Source organism: Pyrgilauda ruficollis, unplaced genomic scaffold (genome assembly GCF_017590135.1).
Source record: "Pyrgilauda ruficollis isolate IOZ18807 unplaced genomic scaffold, ASM1759013v1 scaffold41, whole genome shotgun sequence".
NCBI classification, from domain to species: domain Eukaryota; kingdom Metazoa; phylum Chordata; class Aves; order Passeriformes; family Passeridae; genus Pyrgilauda; species Pyrgilauda ruficollis.
In genome coordinates, this window is record NW_024525601.1 from 4,542,479 (window position 1) to 4,566,099 (window position 23,621).

The following is a 23,621-nucleotide window of genomic DNA, read 5'->3' on the forward strand; positions in this document are numbered from 1 at the left end:
AGAGACCAATTCATGCTCAAGGGTAATAGTAGTGATGATGTTACACCGGATATGAACTGCAGGATGCTATCTGTCATAAAGCTACACATTGAAAATTAAATCATTAAAATCGCAGGAGTGTTCTCCTTTACTCACAGCTTAACTTTGTTTGATTTCAGCCTTGTTGTTACACTTCTTGAAGCTGTCTCTTTTTTTTTCCCCGGTCAGAGATTGATGGTGGCATTGCTCTCTGTCTGGAGAGTGGTGAAGGAGGATCCTTGGAGGTCTAACTCAGGCCTTTTTTGCCAGCTGCAGCCTCTTCCCACTCTTGTGGGCAGAGGGTGTAAGGGGCAGGCTGAGACTGGGGGTGGTGCAATCAGTGTACAGATGATTGTAGTCAAAACCAGAGGGTGTAATAGAGCTTCTGCCTCACTGGCTTTGCATGGAGTCAAAACCTCAGTCTCAGACTAAGTTTCTCTGGGTTCCAACACTTATTTAGGGAACTTAAACACTGTGAGCCTGATGCATTCATACAAACTTCCCGATGAGATAGGCAGAATCAAGTTCCCCAAAGAAATAAAAATGCAATTCTTACTATGACAGGAATGTAATTTACAGCATTCCTAGTATTTTGACTATGTTTGTAGCTGCTGTTACAAAGCCAGGCATTTGTTAGTCACAAGAATGTATGAAAGTTTTGAATGCTTTTTGACCTTGGAACTGTGTTTCAGATGCCAGGAAACACATGCTTGAAGTGAAAGAGCTGGCTGTGTCTGCAAACACCAGTGCTGTGGTGGATTTAAGTCACTTTGGGGAGTTCAGTCAAAAGCTAATGAATACATCTTCTACATTGTCCCAAGTTAATGACACTTTGAGGAAAACAAGTGAACTCATAACTGATTCATCAAAAGCTGGTAAGTTTGCTCTGAAGCAATGTCACTGCTAGCAGAAGCAGTATTAATATTCAGTTTTAACAGGCATTAAATAAGAGCCTGATGGACTGACAGTTTATTCCTAATTCAGTAAAAATATGCTAACTTTTAAAAAAAGTCCTCTAGAGAATTCATATGGGATGTATATCCCTTACAGATGTTAAAAGTTGCTGAAACCAAAATGATCACAAGCTGGCTACCTTGGCTAAGTATTTTAGCAATTTCACCCTGTCTCAACAATTCTTTTATGTTTCCACAGCATACACAGCTGAAAAACAAGTTAAAGAAGTTGAAGCACAAGCAAGTCTTTTATTGGATAGACTCAAACCTTTGAAAATGCTGGAGGAGAACCTGAACAGAAACCTGTCTGAAATTAAAGAACTTATCAGCCAGGCCCGCAAGCAGGCAGCATCTGTAAGTTCTATCATCCCAGACTTAAATGAATTTTCACCTTTAGCAGGGAGGTTGTTTGAGATAAGGAGCCTAAAATTTACTTTCAAGGTACCTGGTTGTTGCTGCGGAGTCTGAGTGAAGTCCAAAGAGCACTGACTGATGCTAAAATCACTCTGGCAACATTTTAAGGTTTTAGCATCAAGGTTCTTATTGCATTTGTGAGTTTGTCAGAACAGCCAGCTAGTAATTTATCTGCTATTTCCTCCTGTTTCCTATAAAAATAATGAAACATAGTATGCCAGAAAGCAGTCATGAGAGATGTTGATAAGAGACAAGTTGGATGGTACTGCTATTTTCTTTAGTATGAGATGTTAATTTTTGAGGTTATTTAGAGATTTGTGTGGGGTGCCCCATATAACATCAAGTACGATTACAAACTTGTTGTCAACAGTGTTGATTCTATGAATAAACTTGCCATCTATGGCCTGTCATGTCCATATGTTCTTTGCAAGAAGCAGCTGACCATCCAGAGTAAGATAGTGTGTGTACTTGTTTTTAAATCTCTGCTTCTACCTTAAAGACAGAAAAAGTGAATCAACTGTACTGTGGATCTCATTAGACTGTGAGAGAAATATGAAAATGACTTTGCAATGAGTAATTTTTGGTATGCCTTTGACATACTTGTGGATATGTTATTGTAAGGTTTAGGGAGATTTTTTTTTTTTTTAAGAAGGCACTCAGTTCTTTCTGCAAAGCTTCTTAATTATATGGTTATTGCTTCTCTGTCACAGTCTACTGAAGCTTAATGAATCCACTGCAAAAAAAAAAAAAAAGAGAATGGTATTTTCTGAGGTGTCATAAGCCATAGAAGTTCCTGCAAGGTGAAAAGAAGTGTTAGCAAAATCCCATTTTCCAATTTTGGGAGAATTGGTTCTGTTTGAGGTGAGTCCCACAGGTGAGGTGTTTTTGTGGTTGGGGGGGTGGGGGTGGGGGGGGGGGGGGGGGGGGGGGGGGGGGGGCGTTAAGTGTTTTGGTTTGGTTTGGGTTTTGGGGAGGGGGTGGTTTGGGTTTTTTGTTAGATTGTATTTTTGTTTGGTCTTTTTTGTTTGTTGGTTTGTAACTTTTTGCTACCAAGAGAAACTTTATATATCTGTGTCCAGATTCATACATACACACACGTGTGCTAGATGCATTTAGCGGTTACAGGTATATTCCAAGAAGTTAAAGGAATTAAGTCTTTTTTCTTGTTAAGATGGATTTTCTGTCACTATACTACCAAGCTGCTGGAAGTTTGGTTGCATTTAGCTTGGATCAGTTTTTCATCAGTTTACTAGACAGTGGTCTTAGGGATATGACAATAGGAATATTATTTATTTAATCTTTAAAAAGTTGAACTTGCCATAGATTCACTAATTTATTTTTTTAATATTGTGTAAACTGTTACAAATTTGAAATAACCAGAATTGTTGCAGACAGTCTCCTTCTTAATTATTTTAACAAAAAAAAAAAATGTCTCCATATAGACTAGAAACGGTTTCCTTTATTTTAAAACATTTAGAACTTCTGCATCTTTATTTTCTGATATTATGACATGGCTTTTTGCAGCTACATCATCTTCTGACCCAAGACTTACTGTTATTTTCTGAGGTATTTGAATAGTTTGTTTACTGATTCAAACCTCCCAATTGAGTGAGTGTAAGACAGATTTTATGCTTTTCTATTGTGAATCTTTTTATGAAGTGATACCTAGAAGATTGCAGGAATCTAACCCAGGTAGCAATACTTAGATTGCATGGAAGGATCTCAGCAAAAGGTTTGCATTTCTTGGTCAGAAGCTAAGTGCATACTCCACAAATGAGTGCTGTGTACGCTGAGACTTGTTTAGACTCCGTTTTCTTCTTGTCCCCCCAGATTAAAGTTGCAGTATCAGCAGACAGAGATTGCATTCGTGCCTATCAACCCCAAATTTCATCTACAAATTACAACACCTTAACACTCAATGTGAAAACTGCTGAACCAGATAACCTCCTTTTCTACTTGGGTAGCAATGGAAAGGTAAGATTCTGGTGTACATTTACTGAAGGTGATGGTAGTCAAAAGTTTTAAATTACTTTTAAAAGTTTTAAATATGGTTTTTCTTTGTGGGTTCTCTGCTTGTTTTTTTACCTTTGTTTGGGTCAGGATTGAAGGCACTTGAGACTACAGTTCACATTCAGACTCAGGTGTTTATTGTTTCTTATCAGTGCTACAGCCTCACAACTGTGAGTTTTGTAGTCTTTCATTAATAAGGCACAAAATGGTTAACTTTCTCTTGTTATAAGGTCTTTTAAGGCTGAACTATCTAATTAAGAAATGATACTCAGATTATTTTTCCTTTTAACCTAATAACCGATCCCTTGAAGCCCTCAATGTGCGCTTTTCTGTTCAATTACAAAGTATCACCCAAACCCATGAAGAAGAAGGAGGAGGAAGGTAACGAAGAACAACTTGTCTCTGCCTTAAAACCTCCATCTTGTTTCATATTTATTTCTATATTCTAAAACACCAAACTCTAAGTTTTCTACTCTGTGATGTTATACAATTCTAACTAACTACACACTCATAATCTTAGTGCTGTTCATCAATTTTGGAAGCTTTCTCCACAGCCTCAGGTCAAATACAGTGTTCTCTTGCGAGTCTGTGCCTCTCAGCACAGAAAGTTTAAAATTCTCAGCATCTAGGGTTCCAGCATTTCTTACTTGATTTCAAACTAAGTAACCAAGTGAGGCCCCTTGCAGACAGATGTGTTCACTAGGGGTGGAAATATTTTTGTGCCTTAGATGATTCCAGAGATTTTCAAGGGTAGACAAGGGAAGCACCAGGTTCCTTAGCCGCTGCCTCTTGGCCCTGTGCTGAAACTCCCCCTTCCTTTTCCTGTGATGTGCATTAACCACATGGAGTGTAACACCCCCTGTGATACTTGCATATAGCGTGCTGGAGTGCATCAAATGATCTGCTTTAACACAGCTAAACTTCTTGAAGCTGGCCCTCATGAGCATGGAGCATCCACCCACTTAGAAGAGAATGTGATGGCCACATTGCTCTCCACCTCATTCTCTCTGCAATCCCAAAAAGTGCACAGCTGTTAGTTCCTTGTGGCACACTATCATGGGATAGTATTTTTCACAGACTAGTAAGCGTATGTGTGCATGTGTGTGTATATATATAAAGAGAGGGCAAGTGCAATGGCTGTTTTGGAAGGTATTTTGTCTCACTCTCTTCTGGTTTTTTTTCAACTTGTTTAGAGTAATTTACATTTGTAATATTATATTTTTGTGTTAACTAAGCATATGGAGCTCAAACAAATTGCAGTGTTTCGCTGATCATTAACTCACAGTCCTAGGCACATTAATCTCAATGTGTCAATGGTATCAAATAACTTCTTTGTATGGAATTTCAATTTTTGAATCACTTTTTTAGAGAGGTTTTATTGCTGCTCTCTATTTTGTGCATGGGAAATGGGGACTACCAGTGAACCAAAATACTGTGAAATCTTTGCTTTTCAGTAGTTTTCTGTAAGACAGATTTATTTTTTCCTAGGGTAAGAAACAGTGTAAAGCAGTCTTATAAAAAAATTGATAGCAAAACTGTAGCCACTGAGCTTGGTGCCTTTTGCAGACTACTATTTTATGTTTAAGGAATAAAAAAGAAATATGCTTGTCTATATTCCCTTTGCAGAATATTTCATGCAGAAACAGCAGAGGGTGCTGCTTGATTGTATGAGATATTTTTTGCAAGTCTTGTACTTCAGGGAAAGGGGCTAATAGATCATGTACTGTAAGTGCAATTATGCAAAGCATTTTGAGAAATGGATGACATGTTTCAATTTAGAGGGTGTATGCTGTAACAATTATTTTTCCCTTAGGAAATCACTGGGTTTGGCTTTCATTTTTGCATATAAGGGAAGAACACTTACCTTGTGTGCATCCTTCCCCATGGCTAAATTGTGTGTTGTGAGGTTAATGAAAGTGGCCGTTGGCTGGAATCCTTCAGTTATTCATTACATCAAGATTTGAGTGTTTCCCCACACTTTATAAATTACTGCCTGGAGGCTGCACTGACTGAGCAGTACCTGAAGGGAGCCAACCAGAAAGATGGAGAGAGACTATTTACAGGGGCATGGAGTGACAGGACAAGGGGTAATGGATTCCAGCTGAAAGAGAGTAGGTATAGATTAGATGTTAGGAGGAAAGTCTTTACTGTGAGGTTGGTGAGATGCTGGAAGAGGTTGCCCGGAGAAGTTGTGGATGTCCCATTCCTGGAAGTGTTCAAGGCCAGGTTGGATGTGGCTCTGAGCAGCCTGGTCTAGTGGAAGGTGTCCCTCACGTGGCAGGGGGTGGAATGGGCTTTAAGGTCCCCCCCAACCCAAACTATTCTATGACCTAACTTTTCTTATATTTTATGTAAAAGTTACTGGGAAAAAGCAAGTGTTCAGTTAGCATTTTAATACTGGTTTTCCACTTCTGTAGCCCACAGGATGAGGACACTTCATTCCATTTTGATGGCAGTGGATACTCAGTGGTGGAGAAGGCACTTCGCTCAACATTGACTCAGATATTAATATCTTTCAGTACCTTTTCACCAAATGGGCTTCTTCTGTATCTTTCTTCAAATGGCACTGTAAGAAAATGGATAAGATTCCTAAACTGTCATTCAGCTTTTACATATATTAGAGCATATTACTACTTTTGTGTAGTTCATCATCCGTGATTGGCATCATAAGCTAAAGGAATAAAGACAAGGACCATAGAGGACAACTCAGAGCAAATATCCACCTAAACTAAGGGAAAAATTGAACAATGAAAAGAATTCTTCACAATTTATGTAAATTTTAGAACAAAATTAAATTATTTTAGACTAAAATTAATGATTACTTAGCTAGCGGATAGAAAAGGAAACTGTAAGGACAACAAACTGGTTTTTTCAGTTGGAGGAACCTTTTCAGAATGTAAAAATGTTTTGGAATTGAGCTTGCAGAAGGACAATATAATAATGAAAACCCATATTGAATTAAATCAATAAGATAGGAATTCAGTAAACTGAAACAAATTAAATAAAACTCCTGCAAAAGCAATATAACCTAGACCCATCACCAGACCTTCATTCTCATGTCATGCAATTTACTGTGCACTTAGATGGTGGTTTTCTGGTCCTGAAGGAAGGAAAAGCTTTGTTTGGGTACAGATTCTTTCAGAGTCACTGCATTATTCATTTGCTGTATGTACTCACTGCCTGAATACATTGCACAATAATATCTGATTTAAGCTTTACAGTTCAGAGGGGGAACCTTCAATGCAATTCAGAAAGGTTTTTTTACTCTGTGAGGACGGTCTTTACTTCTTGCAGAAAGAACACTGTAGTGTTCGATCATTATGCTGTCAAATCAAATTACTTTCAACTTCATCCAAAACCAGGAAAATGTAACTTTGTTATTTAACCATTCTTCTGCTGAGTAATCAAACCTCACAATGCATTTAAGGGAAATAACAAAACAAAAATACATCCTTGTGAGGTACTTGTAACTTAATTTTCCTAAATAAAGTGAAGATGAGCATCTTGGGCCTAACAAATAGTCCAGGTACAAGAGTTACTAAAACTTTTCCACACAGCAGGCCAAACCTCCCAGGCATGCATTCTTTAGGAAGATTTTACTTCCAAGAATGTAATCTGTTTGTTTGTAATCTGTTTTTGTTTGGGGTTTTTTTTTTTCCTTCCTCTCAGAGAGACTTCTTATCCCTTGAGCTTGTTGATGGCAAAGTGAGGGTGACTGTTGATCTTGGTTCAGGACCCCTTGCCCTTACAACAGAAAATCGTTATAACAACGGAACGTGGTATAAAATCTCATTCAATCGGAACAAGAAGCAAGGTAGGCTACAGATTGAGAAGTTCGGGTGTTTGCACATTTACAAATACAAATATCTAAGACAGCTGCAGGGAACATCACTGCAACCAAATCTGATCACCTCCAATGCAGTGTCTTAGGAGTCACACCTATGGTACTTTGCTTCTAGAAAGACTACGGTGTAAATCTTGTGCTTGGTTTATCACATCTCACGAAGAGCAGGTAGAGTGTAGAAACTGCTGCACAAAAACATACCAACAGTCTTTAAAGACTGAAAGATTTTTGTCTGAGTCTGTAGATGAGGGATCATATTTTCTCTTCTGCATTTTAATATTACTTAGTACATCTGTTTTGTGGGAGCCTGTGTTTCGGCAATAACAAATATGTGCTAATAGTTATAACATATTTTCATATGTATCTATTTTCCTTTAGACTTCTCCAGATTTGGTTTTGGCAGAGAGGAATGAATGAGATTAACAGAATAGCTGGAAGTACAGTAAATTGCTCATTCTAAAAATAAGAAGATTGTCCATACATGTCCGAGTCAATGAATACATTTTCCTTTATTACAGATGAGATTGCCAGAAGGGAAGAATGTGTATTCATGTCCTTCTCCAGGAATTGACTCTTTTCTTTGCAGGAATTTTGACAGTCATGGATGCATATAACCTTAATTATAAAGAAACCAAGCAAGGAGAATCTCCTGGAGTTGCCTCAGACCTGAACCGCTCTGATAAGGACCCAATCTTCATTGGTGGGCTGCCAAGATCGAGGGCTTTGAGGTAAAGTGTCTCACTTTTACACCTTTGCTAAGACTCTTGTAAGGTGAGGGGAAAACTTTTACACACTCTTATTTCCTCTGAAATTAGAGAAAAACAGTGAATGCTGAAGTTTAGTTTATGGCCATGTATACTACATCTGTCCTTTGACTTCAAACTCTGATATGTTGCTTTCCACTATTAGGTCTGATGCTGTAATTCAGATCACAAATAATTTTGTTTTCTTCCTCCAAGGGTGATTTCTACCACAGCAGCTGCCACAGCAGCACCCCCTGCTCTTTGGGGCAAGCATCCAGCGCTGCTGTCTGCAGTGATGCTCCTTTGATCTCTACCTGTGTGAGCCTTATGTTTTCCAGATGGCATTTATTGGCAAAACTACACTTAAGGATAAAAGCTGTACTTCAGAATTCCTGTAATTCAGTAACTTGGAACAGAGGAAAACCAACTGTGAACAGATCAACAGAAAACATTGCAAATACTTATTTTATAGCATGTCTCTAGTTTATGGGAGTTTTTTGTATTGCACATCTGTACTGAACTTGCAAAGTCACATTCCTTCCACTGGCTTCACTGTGAAAGAATAAATATGGCAAGAGAAAATCTGATTAAACTTTCTGCATGCTCTTGACAATAACGTAAATTCGAGTACATTATTGGTCTCTGCACAGTTATTACAGAGTGCAGACTTGTTAATCTTAGCTGGCATTCCAGCCTTTAAGGGATTATGGCAGGATAGCCTTAGATTTCTCAGCCTTAAACCAGGAACAAAATCAGGCATCCTCCAGACTTGAAAACTGAAAAACTGCATAGTAGACAGCTACAGTTACCCTTTCACGCAATCCATTTTCTTTCAGCAGAGGATTCACCTTAAAGTTTAGGGAAATTACCTGACCTCACAGCACAGCATTACACATTTGTATGTTTTAATTTGGGCACAACATTATTTTGACTCTTTTTAAGTATCTGAGAGTAAAACTTAAACTCTTTTCACTTACACCAGCCTGACTGCATCCTTTAAAACAGATCTCTTTCTTTTCTTATTGAAGAGAACTTAATCTTTTCTCCCAGGAGATTTCAAGTACTACTCCTTGGAAAGAAAGCCTTATTTTGTGTTTCAGGAAAGGTCTTAATAGTAGAATGTATGTGGGATGCATCAAGAATCTGGAAATATCTCGTTCCACCTTTGACTTGCTTAGAAATTCATATGGAGTAAGAAAAGGCTGTGTATTGGAGGTAGGAGACTTTAAAGTCTTATGATCTGATCTTTATTTTAATAGAATAGTGAATAGTGGTGTTTACAGTGAGTTGAAACAGATTTATCTTTAAAAATTATAAGATAATCTAATCTATATTTGATTTTTTTTTCTTACCTGACACTGTGTATGGATAAATTCAGTAATTATTTCTGTTCTTCATAAAATAGCCTATTCATAGCGTGAGCATCATGAACAATGGATATATTGAGTTGGTACCTAAGTCCTTAAGCCCAGAGTCAGAACTGATGGCAACTTTTGCTACAAAGAACAGCAGTGGCATCATCCTTGCTGGACTCAGCAGGGGACTGGAAAAGCGACAACGAAGACAAGCACACTTGGCAAGTACAGAAAACAAAGAAATTTTAGGGATTATTTTTGCCATTTTTATGTTGTAAAATCAAGTCAGATTGCTATGTATATTGTGTATCTGATGGACAGTTGGAGCTTCTAGAATCCAAAGAGAAAATATTACTATTTCCTCCTCTAAGACAAGGAGGGTGTGGGTGTATAAAAAAACCTCCTGCACTTTACTGAGAGTTAGTTTGACCAGAGAAATGTCCAGCTTTTGTGTCTGCTGTTAGAGGGCTTTGCACTCTGAGAGGTACCAATACAATTCCTACTAGTCTTTGAGTTTCATTGAAAATTTTGCAACAAGCTTGGAGGTAAATATTTCCCATGTATGTTCTATTTAAACACTATATTAGCGTCTTGAAAATTGAGCTACAGTTAAAAATTAATCCTCTGATTAAATCTACAGCCCTTCTTTTCCATCATGCTGATTGATGGTCATCTTGCAGTGCATGTTAATGCTGGAGACAGAGCAAGTACTAGGAAAGTAGTTCTTCAGTCTGCTAATGGAACATACAGTGATGGACAAGAACACTCTGTCATCCTAATTCGGAATAAGAGGTACAAGTGACTGCAAAGAGTACTACCTGTTTAATTATTGCACGTTGTTGTCAGTTCACTGCACTCTGAGGAGTTGCCTTTGCTAGCTTATTAGGTGGGATAATCAGGGCTGTGTTTTTCTGCTGTCAATGCAGATGTTCTGATTTACATGGTAATTGCATACAGCATAAAGCCACTGATAGAGGTGTAGCTAAAAGCTCTCAAAAATCTCTAGAACAGCTTGGGGCACTTGAGTACAAAGCATACTAAATAGTATTAGAGGAAAGATACACAGCTATCAAAATAACTTAGAAAGATATTTGTCAAAACTTTACATTTTAAAAATCATCAAAATAAGGGCTTCCAGTTTTAAGACAGTGAAAGGATTATCAAAGTGATGGAACCTTTATTTATTAGAAGAGGATGTTCTTGAGGCTGATAGGAATGCTTTTCATCTGAAAATGACTCTCTAAGACCTTGTTGAATGTTTTTCCTGCTTTATCTTTTTCAGGATCATAACTGTACAGGTGGATGAAAGTAAACCTGCAGAATTGAGGCTTGGTTCAGCAGCAGAAAATAGCCCCATTAATATTTCCAACTTCTATGCTGGTGGCATTCCAGCAGGAGAGGGCATTTTAGGGCTAAAATTGGCTGGCTCCTTTCATGGCTGTATCAGCAACCTTATTTTTAACAAGGAGTAAGTCAGAAGGGTAACTGCCTCATTTTGGGAAACTGTGTATAGTAATTATTAAATATAGTTTGTGATCTCTTCCATGACACTTCTGTTTGCCTGTTTTTTTACATAAGATATGCATGATGCTCATGATCTGGCCAGAAAATGGGTATTATAACAGCCAGAAAATGGATATTACCAGCTATATTTCTAAATAGTATTAGAAATGTCTTTAATTTTTATGGAGATGCTGCACAAAGCACAGCTTTCTCTACTATAACTTCATCATCAGTGACAGACAGAATGGTTTTCCAGAAATATTGTAGATTTATATTGTTCTATGGACTGATTATTTGGTGCTTCTCAATCTGTTTGTCACTGATGCCACTTCGTTTCTCTTATCCTGGTACTGCTGAAAGACCTTGTAAAAGACTCTCCTTCTGCTTTGGAAATAAGCAGACATGCACCTCTTAAAATGTGGGTTTTTTTTTTTTTTTTGTTTTTTTTTTTTAAATGCAGGCTTTTATATTTTACCACTTCCATGAAGTATGAGCATGTGGATATGGACAGCTGCTTTCTGTCAGAGAAGCCTAAAACAGCTCTACAACCATCAGACATTGTGATTCAACCTGAACTTCAGGCTTTACCAGTTCCCCTGAGACCTCTCACAGACACAAAAAAAGTAGGTATTGAAGCAAAGCTCTGTTGCCACCTCTTTTTTAGTGTCTTTGTGGAGAATTTTCAAATTATAGCTACATATATTTGCTTCCTCTGCAGTATGGAATGGTTCAATGGATGTTGATTTGAAATTATTGTTGCCTATAGAAAAACTGATACCTTTGCAGCAGCCTCTTGGCCATTTGGAATGGAAAAGTAGTTAGGTTTATCACTCTTCGGGCAGCAACAGCAACAACAAAAGAAAAAAAAATGTGAAAAAAAAAAGGTGGAATGATAATCTCCCAACAGAAGGTCTTGACAGTAACTGTTATCTTTAGTGTATTCCTGCCAAAGGGACTTGGTGCAGATTTGCATTAGTTGTGCAGTTCTGCATTCACATTTTCTTGGTCACACACATGCAGTCTCTGCTCTGTGTCAGAGAGGAGGAACAAACCACTTGAGAGACCCACAGTGTCTGAGTGCAGCTTGCATGGCACCTGTTTCCTCTCACACAGCCCCTGTTCCCAAGAGAGAAAGCAGCATCTCCTCCTGCAGCTGCACATCTTTATAATGAAGGGTTGCCAAAGTATCCTGAAACCGTTTTCCTGTGGCAACTGAAGGCAAGATTTTATGCATAAAACTCAGGACTATAAAAAGAAATAAGTTGTCCTTTTTAGAGCTAAAGTGTAGCTTTGGCTCATGCTCTGTTACTCAGCTCTCCATACCCCAAATCATAACAAAAATATGTGTCCTCATAAAATGGGAAAATATTTCTACCAAACCTATAAGATTTTCACACTGAAATTGTATTTCCAGTGTTTGTTATCAAAAAGGCTGGCAATTAAGACAAAAAGCTAATTGAATATGTCTCAAACGACAAATATTTCTCAGTAGAAAAGGTCAGTGCTGTCTACAAGACATAGCTTAAACATTAGAACCAGTTCTTTTTGAGTGTGAAGATAGGTTGGAATGATTATGAGTTTAGTTAATTGATGTTTTGCTGTGTACTTTGTAGTTACCTTGTGGCTTAGTTTTGCTTCCTGCAAAGCTCTGTGCAGACACAGTGTCATTTAACAGCTGCTGGGCAGAACCTGACATTATCCTACTTAATAAATTCCTTTCATTAACAGGTAGTTTGTGCAAAAGATGAGCTGCCTGGTCATGTTCAAGGTGCTCATCAGTTTGGACTTGCCAAAGGCAGCCACTTGACCCTGCTCTTCAATCAGTCTGCTGTCAGGAAGAAGTGAGTATATCCAGAATTACACATGCACAGAGTGTTATGTTGCACTGACCTGCAAGAAGTGCAGTGATGGTTTTCATGATTGATCGCTGCATTGCCAGCTTTGGGCATGGTCCTCACTTCAGGTTTCTGTGGGCTCCACATGGAAGAAAATCATATCCCACATTAATGATCATGAGTTTAGTAACTCATGGTCAGAATTCTGTATTTTTTTTCCTCTTACAGAAGGAAAGTAGAGTGAGACTTGAGTCTCAGTCTGCCTTCTGGAAGTACTTTGATTCCTTTTTTCCACATACAGAGCTCACATTTGGTCCCTACTCCTTTGCCTGATGCAGGTGACATGTCACCCTCTCCTCCCTATTTTCTGCAAGTGCATCTTCTATGTTTGAAGGTGCACTTGAAGGAGAAAAGACTACTAAGAAGAATCATGTTGTTGAGACCTAATGTGTGATAGCGCCTCTGCCTCTTTTACTTGTTTGAGAGGCTCCCAACAAGGTCCCCATCACACAGCCTGCAAGTCACTTGTATTTGCTTATTTCAGCTCAGGAAGTCTTTGCAGGCGTTGAGAAAAGAGTGTTTTTTCCCTCTAGCCCTTCTGTTACAGCTTCTGAGCAAAGGACATTGGAGAGGATTGATGCCATGTAGTCTGAACCTGGTGTCTCCATAATAAATGGCTCATTCATCTCCTCTACCTTTTAGCCTCCCTCTGTTCCCAGTCTGCCCATAATATCCCAGCAAGCCTGGCTAATAATAATGGATGCCATAAAGTTATCCTGGAATGGGTTCCTTTCCAGGGGCAATAAGTAAGCCTGCAGTCACAAACAGCTGAGCCTGTCCCTCTTAAAGTTCATCTCACTCTTTGACAAGCACTTTTTCTGCTTCTGACAGGTACAGCACTGATTTCCATTACGAAATCCATTATAAGTCATGCTTTCTTAAAATCAACCCAAATTCTACTTTTCTGGCCTTTGTAATAATAAATCTCCTTTCATAACAATAAATTGGTTCAGGCTGTTCTCTGTGTCCAGAAAAGCTTTTCATCACTGCAGAAGAAATACCTTTAAGTAACACTGAGTTTTTATTGTCTAGACTTTCCATCCAGCTGAATCTCAGAACCTTTTCCTCCACTGGCCTGATTTACTACATGGCTCACCAAAACCAGGTTGATTATGCAGCCCTACAGCTTTATGGGGGACAGCTCCATTTCTCATTTGATTTAGGCAAAGGAAAAGCAGTAGCTCTTCACCCTGCTGTTGTCAGTGATGGAAAATGGCATACGGTAGGTGGTTGCCAATCTTGTGCTCCATTTTCTCTTCCCTGGAAGTACTGGTATGGATTTTGCTTGCCTTTTCTGTGTAATTTCTGTGTTGCAAAAGCACACTGGTTCTAACCTAATCATGAAGTCATTCAGAAAACTTTTATTTGATAATTATTTCCTTTAAAATTGTCATTAATTGTACACCAAATCCGTCTTCTAACTGCTGTCAAGTATCTCAAACTACTTAGGAATTAAATAGTTCACCAGCTGTGTAGTGACAGTTATCAGAGAAGGACCTAACGGAGAGGTGTAAAAAAATCTGACCTTTTCCACAGAGAGCTTTCAATGCATTATGCCACCAAAGACCTGCATTCAGTGTGTGACAGTGTGACAGAAATTTGTGGGTGCGGCATTTTCTTTTCTCCCACTTACTGCTTATTGCCTGAGCATGTCACAGCAGCTAGTGACAACAGGGAAGCACTTTGTCCTTTCCTTGGTCGAGGCAACATGAGAAAGGGGGACATTTGAAATGAATGGAGGACTTGTCTTAAGTAGAGCTGAGGAGAAATTATGTCTACAGCTTGGAGGTGTCACATAGCACTCAGGGCCTTCTGCACAAAGATTGTGTCAGTCTCTGTTGGCCCAATTCCTCTGAGCAAGCCACCTGCTAGTGGCTCTGGCTTTCTGTGTGAGAAGTGACTGTGATGTTTGCAGGAGTTTTAGAAGTAACTCTGAGGATATCAATTTTCCTAAAGGCAGGTGAGGATGACAATGTTCATCCTGCTAAGTTTACCCTCCCTTATCCATATGTGAAGCCTTCACTCTAGGAAGTGGCTTCTGTGGGACAAAATGATTGATGATACAAAGCTGCCCACTTTTCTAGGTGCCTTGGGAATCAGCAGAGTTCTTTTTGCTTTTCATAAATAATCAGCAGAAGAAAAAACAGCAAAAATTAACATGAAGAAAGGAAATGTGAACTTCTATCAGAGATATCACAGTTAAACTCTGCTGCCTACCTTGAAAGGAAGAATGCTCCAGGACTTACAGCTGCATGTTTAAAAATTACACATACTTACATAAAACTCTGACATTATCCACATTTTAAGAGCTGAACAGATTCCATAGAAGACCTGACCTATCTTTACTACCCAGGACACAAAGCAGGAGCTTCAGCCTTCTTCAGAGATTAAGGCTGAGTCACACCACTTCCCAGCTGGGGGTGATCATTGCAGTCCCTCTGCAATCTATGCAAACTAATATGCATTGCTACTGAAAGAAACATCACTTCTTTTCATTCTCTCCCCTCTGCTCATACCACCCTGCCTTACCCCTTTATCCCCTTACCAGCCCAAATGTTCCTGAAACTTCATGTTGAACCTAGTCGTGATTCTGAGTGGGGCTAAAAGTAAATAGAGAAAAATATAAATGGCTAGCTGACTTCCCTCAGCACGTGTGAGTAATTGTTTTAGGGCAGGCAGGTATAAGGACAAGATGGACAGAACTTGAAAGCTTTTTGGTCACAACAAACATAGCACTGCCTATCATAAAATGACAACACAGGAATGTACACTTCAGAGAGCTGAGATGGCTCAGCTGTTGGGCAGCACAATAATTGCAGGAGGCCAGCACAGAATGCCTTCCAAACTCAGTGACCTGCCCATATCCTAAGGCAATAAACTGGTGATTTAAAGAAATAATAAAACACTAAAAACCTTAGGCAGGACATTATGAAATCATTGTGAGCCCTTGGGAAGGCAAGAAAGCTGTTTAACTGCTCAGTTGTATTCAGAAATAGTCTCAGCCTCAGGAAGAATTTCAGGAGGTTGCCTCAGAACAGAATGTCAAAGCAATTGAACCACTAAACAATTGTCTTGCTTATTTCTATGACAAATGATGACTAGGTAACAAATTTAGCTTACTCATTTATGTTCGCATGCTTCCCTTTTTTCCAGGTAAAGACGGAATATGTTAAAAGAAAAGGCACAATCATTGTGGATGGACAGGAACTGGTAGCAGTCAATGCTCTGGGAGATGGTAGCACCTTGGATGTGGAGGGGAAGCTCTATGTGGGAGGACTCCCCTTAGACTACGTACCAAAGAATCTTGGGAATGTAAGAAGGTTGTGGGGGGTGCCTCTGGCATTTTGCAAGACTAGAATGATCACAGTGCAGCAAACTCATCTAAATCAGCATCCTGTCTCTGACAGGCTAAAAAGAAGTACTTAGGGAAAGAAGCAACAAGGAAAGTAATGACTCTTCACCAGATAAATCTTTCTAGCTTTCTATGGCTTAATGAGTCCAGCTACAGCTTATATCCTTGTGTGTTAGTAATAGCCCTTAACAGAACTTTATTTTTTCATTCTGTTTCTCTGTTAAAAATGAATAAAGAATCTAAATTCATTTCTTTCGCAGTATAAGGTAAAAACATGACCTACAATCTCAGACATTTTGGTACCTGACTGCTACTGCATTCAAACAGAAATTAGGTGCCTTAAATATCTCTGAAAGACTGGGTTTAGCTGTCTTTAGATTAAAGCATATTTTTTAATACATGCTTTTAGAGGGTAGGTTTTGTCATCTTCCTCCTTGTGCAGCCCATTATATTCATGAGGATTCCGGTGATATGATAATGGTTCTCATAGAATTGTAGAATGTCCTGATTTGGAAGGGATCCTCAAGGATCATCAAAGTCCAAGTCCTGGCCCTGCACAGGACATCACAAGAGTCACACCTTGTGCCTGAGAGCATTGTCCAAATTCTTATTGAACTCTGTCAGGCTTGTGCTGTGACCACTTCCCTGAGGAACCTCTTCCAGTGCCCAGCCACCCTCTGGAGTGATTCAGATGAATATTTTTGATGAAGAGAACTTGCAAAATGTCCTACGAAAATTTTGATTACTCATTAATTTGCTAAAGCATGTTTGGAATGTTTTTACTGTTGGGTGTATCCCTGCTTATGGTCAAACAAATATAATTCTTCCTGTATTTTATAGGCAGTGTATACTCTTCTTCTAAACTATTTGATTTTGACTCTAAGACTTATGTGCCTTACATAATGATATGTAATACCAGAAATTTAATTATGGAAGTATTTTAGATTCTGCTGTGTTTTGTTCAGATAATATTTAATCTACAATAAGATCAGGTGAATCCCTAATAAAGCACCACAGCAGTTTGTACTAAACATTGTCTCTTATGTCTCCATATGCTTAGGTTACTCACAGTATTCCTGCCTGCATTGGTAGCATGACAATTAATGGCAAACAACTGGACAACGAGAGTCCTGTCTCTATCTTTGCTGTGAATAAATGCTATGAAACAGTGCAGGATGGTACTTTCTTTGATGGAAGTGGTTTTGCTGCTCTTGGTAAGTGTCATTAAATGAAAACAGTGCCTTACTGAATTAATATTAATGAAAACATACTCCTTTCAGGTCTTACTGGAACTGTGTGTAATTAACTGACTCCTCACACAGTGAGTGCATGCCCTGCATATGGATTTCTGAGTCCTTTTACTTCATTCATCCAAAAGTGGTCATTTCTGCAAAGGGCTATCTTGCACAAATAAAAGAGATAATGGTTTTAGCACTGGGGAAGAAATGAACTACATCTTTATTAGCTAAGAATATCCATGTTCATGATGTCAAGATCTGTTAAAGAATATGAAGACAAAAGACTTGTGAAGTAACATGAAGGATTACATTTGTGCTCTTTACTATTTCATACAGATGAGATAGAATGGATTAAATCTGAATTAATGAAAAAAAAACTTATTTGGGAATTTATCTATTCCAGTAAAAAATGGAAATTATGACTTTGGAAAACTTATTTTCCAGAGGTTTTGCAAGGTCATATGCCAGCAGCATAATTAACAAGTTTTTTAGACCCTTTAATGGTAATGCATGTATTTTACTCTGCACTGTGGGTTGCAAGTCTTCTGCTAGAAGCTTCTAACTTATTTTCAGTCAGAGAAGGCTACAAAGTGCGCTCTGACGTGAACATCTCCCTGGAGTTCCGCACAACAGCGGTGCACGGCGTTCTGCTCGGCGTCAGCAGCGCCAAGGTGGATGCGATTGGGCTGGAAATTGTACATGGCAAGGTAGGCTGCCCTGTGCAGGCACACTGATTTCACAGGGCTTGTTTGAAACTGAGAGGATAGAACCCCTGGAATGCATGAAATATGCACCAGTGAAGTGTGATGGAGGCAGCTTTCCACAGAACAAATACAGGACAGACTTTGTCTCAAGGTTTCTCATTGCCATTGTATGATAAAATGTGCGATTAGCAGAAGTCACTGGAACTTTTTGCATTTTTTATTAGTGTAATTTACGTTACTCTGACCTCCTGTACTACATACCTTGTATTCTAGACCAAACATATATCTTTTTTATTGCTTAATACTTTTTCTGCCATAAAGCTATTCTTGTCCTTGAGAAAAATATTGCATATACAATGCACACTGTTTTGTAACCTCTTCTTCAATATTCATGAGCAATTAACTCATCCTCTACTTCTACTGGCCATTATGCTCCATAAACCTTTTAACAATCAATATACATAGTTCTCCAGTCATCTCTTGCATAGAATAATATACACTTGATTGCTCTTAAGTATTTGTTTTTGCAGAAATAGCTCATTTTTTATTCAAAGCTTCCTAGCTGGAGACAGTGTTAAATATCACTGTTTCTGTGGGACATGCTTTCCCAGTTAATACTTGCATATTAATCCTTACCACAGAGTTGTGGAAATGTCTGCTGCTTTGAAAAATAAATACATGAAAAAAATCAATACATTTATTGGCAATGACAAGTGCTTTCAGGGCATTCTTCTTTCTCTTCAGTTATATACAGAGATTCTTCTTTCAGATCTGAAGTCTCAGGTTCTGTGAAACACGTCTTGATTTGTATTTGTAAGAAAAATTGAAATCCCTAGTGAAGTGTATCAATGCACCATTGCATAGGTAGACCTTATTGTTTTAAATTTTAAAAGACATTTTAATAAAGATCTACTCTACCCATCAAAGTAAACATTAACCGTGCATACTGCCAAACATTTAAAATGGAAATCTCTGCACCAGTGTGATTGTGCTTTTATCTAGGCAGATTAGTTCATCTATTCTTACTTTGTATCTTCATTGGCATCTGGCTGTTTGTACAGGTTTTATTCCATGTCAACAATGGAGCTGGCAGAATAACAGCTTCCTATGAACCAAGAGGCACAAATGGCTTGTGTGATGGGAAATGGCACAAGCTTCAAGCAAACAAAAGCAAACATCACATTTCACTGATAATTGATGGGAATTTGGTTCACACTGATAATCCCTATGTCCAGTCAACATCTGCAGATACGAACAATCCCATTTATGTTGGAGGTTATCCTGGTGGGTACAATAATATTTCCCTTCCCTTCTGTCCCTCCTGCGCTCTCACAAGAGTGACTCTTAACTAACGTGTGCTCCCTTTTGGTTTGCCATGGGAATTGTGACTGTGTAGCTCAGCTGCTGCTTCATATTCTGCCAGTTTCTATTTCAACTTCAGAAACACCCATGCAGAGTGGCTTTCTCCTCTGTTTTTCCCTCTCATCTTCCATTATCCCCTGCAAGAACTACTTCTGCAAACTCTGCCAAGTTATTGCTGTGCATGGCTTACGCTTGAAAAGAGCAGTAGCTGTCCATGTTGGGGTGTCACAGTTCATACAAACCTGAATGGAACTTGATGCTCCTCTGGTGTTGGTTTTATCTCTCATTTCACAGGGGGATAATCTTAACAACCTGGATCTTTGTATTTTTTTTTCAGTTTGGGGGAAATAGATTTGACATATTTCACGTTTGTTTTTCAGCTGATGTCAAGCAAAACTGCCTCACAAGCAAGAGCTCATTCCGTGGCTGTTTGAGGAACCTTGTTTTGACCAAGGGCCAACATACAGAATTGTTTGACTTTAGCAGAGCTTTTGACCTGCGTGGAGTATTTCCTCATTCCTGCCCTGGGGCTGAGCACTGAACTGTAGCAAAGCCCGTCTGGATTGAGAAAGGGTTTCGGTTTTTTTGTTGTTGATCTGTTATTTTGCATTCGCATTTTGTAATGAAAAGAACTGATAAGAACCTGCATCTATTTGATTTTTCTGGCTGTTTTCCAACTCAGGTCATTTATTTTTTTTTTAATCAGAAGCTCCATGTCTGCATTTTAACTAAATGGTTTTAAACAACAAATACCTCTACAACAATTTTAATGGCATTAATTGGGTATTTTTCTTTTGGGAATTTTTATTAATCAGTGTTTACAGTATGTTTTATTTTGATTACTTTACAGTATTTCATTTTATTGTGTGTTGGCAGTTTTATAAAAAGGTAATAATTTTGGACCACATAATAAAACTGCAATAAACTGCATTATTTCATGTAGTTCAGTCTTCCATGTATTGGAAGAAAAAAGCTGAGAAGTTACAAGTATGCCCACTACAGGGGCATTGGAACTAGATCATCTTTAAGGCTTCTTCCAATCCGGGCCATTCTATGACTGTGATTATATGAAATATAAGTGGACATAGTCCAGCAGAGGGAGCAGGAGACTGACTAAAGGCATAATTTTGAAGGTCTCAGATTCAGAGTTTAATGAATAGAATTTTCTTAGTTACACTTCACAGGGTAGCTCCAGCTCCTTTTCCTTGTGCCTGACTATCCAGTGCTTCTGACACTCATTATAGATACATTGGCTAGACAGATTATGCTCCTGTTTATGCTTTCATGGAATCAGCTTCAGGATAAGCAGTATCTCTACAGCACAGAGATGCCTGTGAAGTGATGTGCTGCTGAAGAAACAATTTGGGTCTTATTTGGGAAAACCTAAGTATTTTGGCAATGCAAACTATTGCATCATTCTTTGGAAAACAGTATTTCTTACGGACACCGGGAGGCAAGTTCTGAGGCCAGCCTGCAGTTGTATCTTTGTCTTTTCTTACCATGCCTGCCTCTGTTTCTAAAATGAGTCTTCCAGTAGTTGTTCTTGAGCCAGGTTTGCGAGACATTTGCTCAATCCCAATCGAGTAAGGACATCCATTCATCAACTGGCCAGATCACTGATCAGTGACAAATGTGTTTTTCATACTTTAATATGCATCTATAACAAACATAGTTCTTTGCAAATTACTTCCATCTTCCCCTCCCTTTTTTTTTCTCTTTGAACTACCAGTATTTTTGTTTGCTCCTTCCAATTTTATTTGGCTTTTACTATGCATTTGTACAATTTGTTCTAATGTTAGTTTTTCTCTAAGTATTTTGTACTAGTTTAAAAAAATTCTGGCTGAAATGAAACTCCAAAGCAGTTTGCCATTGCTTTCAATGAGGCAGGATTCCAAGCAGTGTGTTTTGTGCATTGCATAGTGGTAGTCCAAGGGAAGAGCTCCTGGAGCAAAGAGCTCCTCCACTTCAGCAAGGGCAGCAAAACGTGGTCCTCGGTACAGCTGTTCAGGCGCTGTAACAACACAGTTGCTTTTACAAGTTTTTAAGTTGCTTTTCTGCCCCCTGCTTCTATCCAAAATACACGTTGTTAGATTTGAAGAGCTGGCTTTGTTGTATTGTTTTTATTTTTGACATGGATACAATACAGTGGACTCACCGCTGTACAAATACACTTACATGTTGGCGTACTTCAACAAAACACATAACATAATGAGGACTGTAAGGGAAACGTACATACAAACACTTCACTTTGATTAGTGGCATTGTATTATTTTCCAGAGAAGACACACATGAATAGAAACCCATTGAAAAATAAAAATTAAACACTATGTTTGCATTCATTGTCTATTAACCCCAACATCTGATCTCACAAGGTTCACATTACAAGCATAATTTAGGCAACGTGTTTTGGATAAAATTTCATCCATATCCTGAAATATGTATTTTACTAAATCTTTTTTTTGTCATTTCAAATCTTGCCTCATACAAAAAAAAATACTTTGTCAGCCTTAATATTAAGTTGATAATAGATTAAGTAGTAAATGTCTAAGCCAAAACATTTTTCCTGGAAAATGCAGAGTGAGGTAGTTAATATTATACATGGACACAGACACATTTGCACACACGCACACTTTCTAATGACATTCACTGCATATACAGGTTAAAGCATTCCAGCCTGTTTTGCAACACCTGCTTTTTACAATACTCTCTCTCTATGTGTTGATATGCAAAATGCTGTCCTTGTAGAACCATGGAGTATATAAATGCTTGAGGCATCTTTGGAATTTCAGTAAATTTCTCTTTGCTTGCTACCACTTTCTTACTAATAGCTTTCCACGTATGTTACTCTTTGTTAGGTGACAATCCTCTTGCAACTTAGTTTTGACTTCAGTTTCTGTTAGGAGAAACAAAATTCCCCACGCCTCCAACCAGCACCTTGAAATACAAGACCTAAAGTTGAGACCTCATATTTCAAAATACTATTGAACTTGTTCCATTTGCATGTCTGCTGCATATTAAATCAAGTTAGTGTACCAAAACAATAAAAAACAACTTAATGTGGAACAGTATTTACCACTACACATGGGTCATTAGGGCCATTTGTATCAAAAGAGAATTCTGACATTCTTTTCCAGAGACAGGAGGTATTTGGCCACTCTATGTAGAATCTAATTCATCTGCTAATATGCATGTCTCACAAAGTTATAGGCAGTTTCAGCATAAAACAAGAGCTCACAGGGTGGATTTTATGACATCATATTTGACTTTCCTAAGTTGTGAAGTGGTAAAAGTCTTCCAAAACTCCCTTGTATTCTATACAGAATGTGGGGAGATCTATTTCAGAAATATCATTGATGAGGTCCAGAAGATGCTGAGCAAGTTGCAGCATGCACACAGGGCTGCTCCGTCCTTTCCCTTGCACAGCCATTGAGAACACAGAATGAAGTGAATGGGCAAGATGGAGGAGGTCAATGCATTTGTCTGAAAGTATTGTAGGAAGTTAGCTCATTTGCCATGACACTGCAAATTACTTTCTTAATGTTCAGGCTTTCTATATAGTCACAGAATGCCTTTTAGTCGGCTATAGATACAATGACGCTCAGCATTTATCTGACTCTTTATATTCAAAGCACTTTCCACATAAAAAGCCTTTGCTGAGTTTGTTCTTCCCAGATGGATGTTCATTATTCCTGATCTGCTCAGGGAATTGTTTGGCTACACCTGAGAGTAGAATTTAACTCAACTAATTCTCGTGTTGCCTTTACGTGAAAGCACTAGTCCTGCTTTACAGCTGACATTCAAGGGCAGCCTAAGCACAAAGAGCTGTCCATTGCCACAGAGGGAGCTAAAGGGCATTGGGAGCAAAGCACAAGGCAAAACGTTTATGCTTAGTCCTATAAACAAGCCACAGACCTACTATCTCTTTTATACTTAAAATAAATAGTTTTCAAAATAAGGAGTGTATTTTATGATAGAATTGTCCTGTTTTTTTTCCTGGCTGCAACTGTGTCTCCTTTAGTGTTAAGAAGAAAAAGGAAAAACAAAAGAAAACAAAAAAAAAAAAAACAATCAAACAAACAAGAACAACAAAAACCTAGCCCAAAAGAAACCCCCCCCAAAAAAAAAAAAAACCAAACCAAAACCCCCAAACAAACAAAAATCAAAACAAAACAAAACAAAAAATGTGCCAAAACAACCAGAAAGTTAAAAATGTCACTGTTCTAAAAAAAA

At 38.4% G+C, this 23,621-nt stretch overlaps 1 protein-coding gene across 1 annotated transcript in view; it reads left to right on the plus strand.

Moving 5' to 3' along the window:
• Positions 1-20,126, plus strand: part of LAMA1 (laminin subunit alpha 1) — a 98,729-nt gene extending 78,603 nt beyond the window's left edge. Inside the window, 19 exon segments of the mRNA XM_041477600.1 lie at positions 711-893; positions 1,171-1,325; positions 3,216-3,355; positions 4,419-4,544; positions 5,813-5,963; positions 7,065-7,209; positions 7,826-7,967; positions 9,083-9,197; positions 9,388-9,558; positions 9,978-10,129; positions 10,620-10,805; positions 11,301-11,463; positions 12,569-12,681; positions 13,768-13,957; positions 15,889-16,047; positions 17,148-17,301; positions 17,899-18,032; positions 19,091-19,313; positions 19,772-20,126. Of these exon segments, the coding sequence (XP_041333534.1) occupies positions 711-893; positions 1,171-1,325; positions 3,216-3,355; positions 4,419-4,544; positions 5,813-5,963; positions 7,065-7,209; positions 7,826-7,967; positions 9,083-9,197; positions 9,388-9,558; positions 9,978-10,129; positions 10,620-10,805; positions 11,301-11,463; positions 12,569-12,681; positions 13,768-13,957; positions 15,889-16,047; positions 17,148-17,301; positions 17,899-18,032; positions 19,091-19,313; positions 19,772-19,932 (2,963 nt within the window). The 3' untranslated portion in view covers positions 19,933-20,126.
• Positions 20,127-23,621: the final 3,495 nt, after the last annotated feature.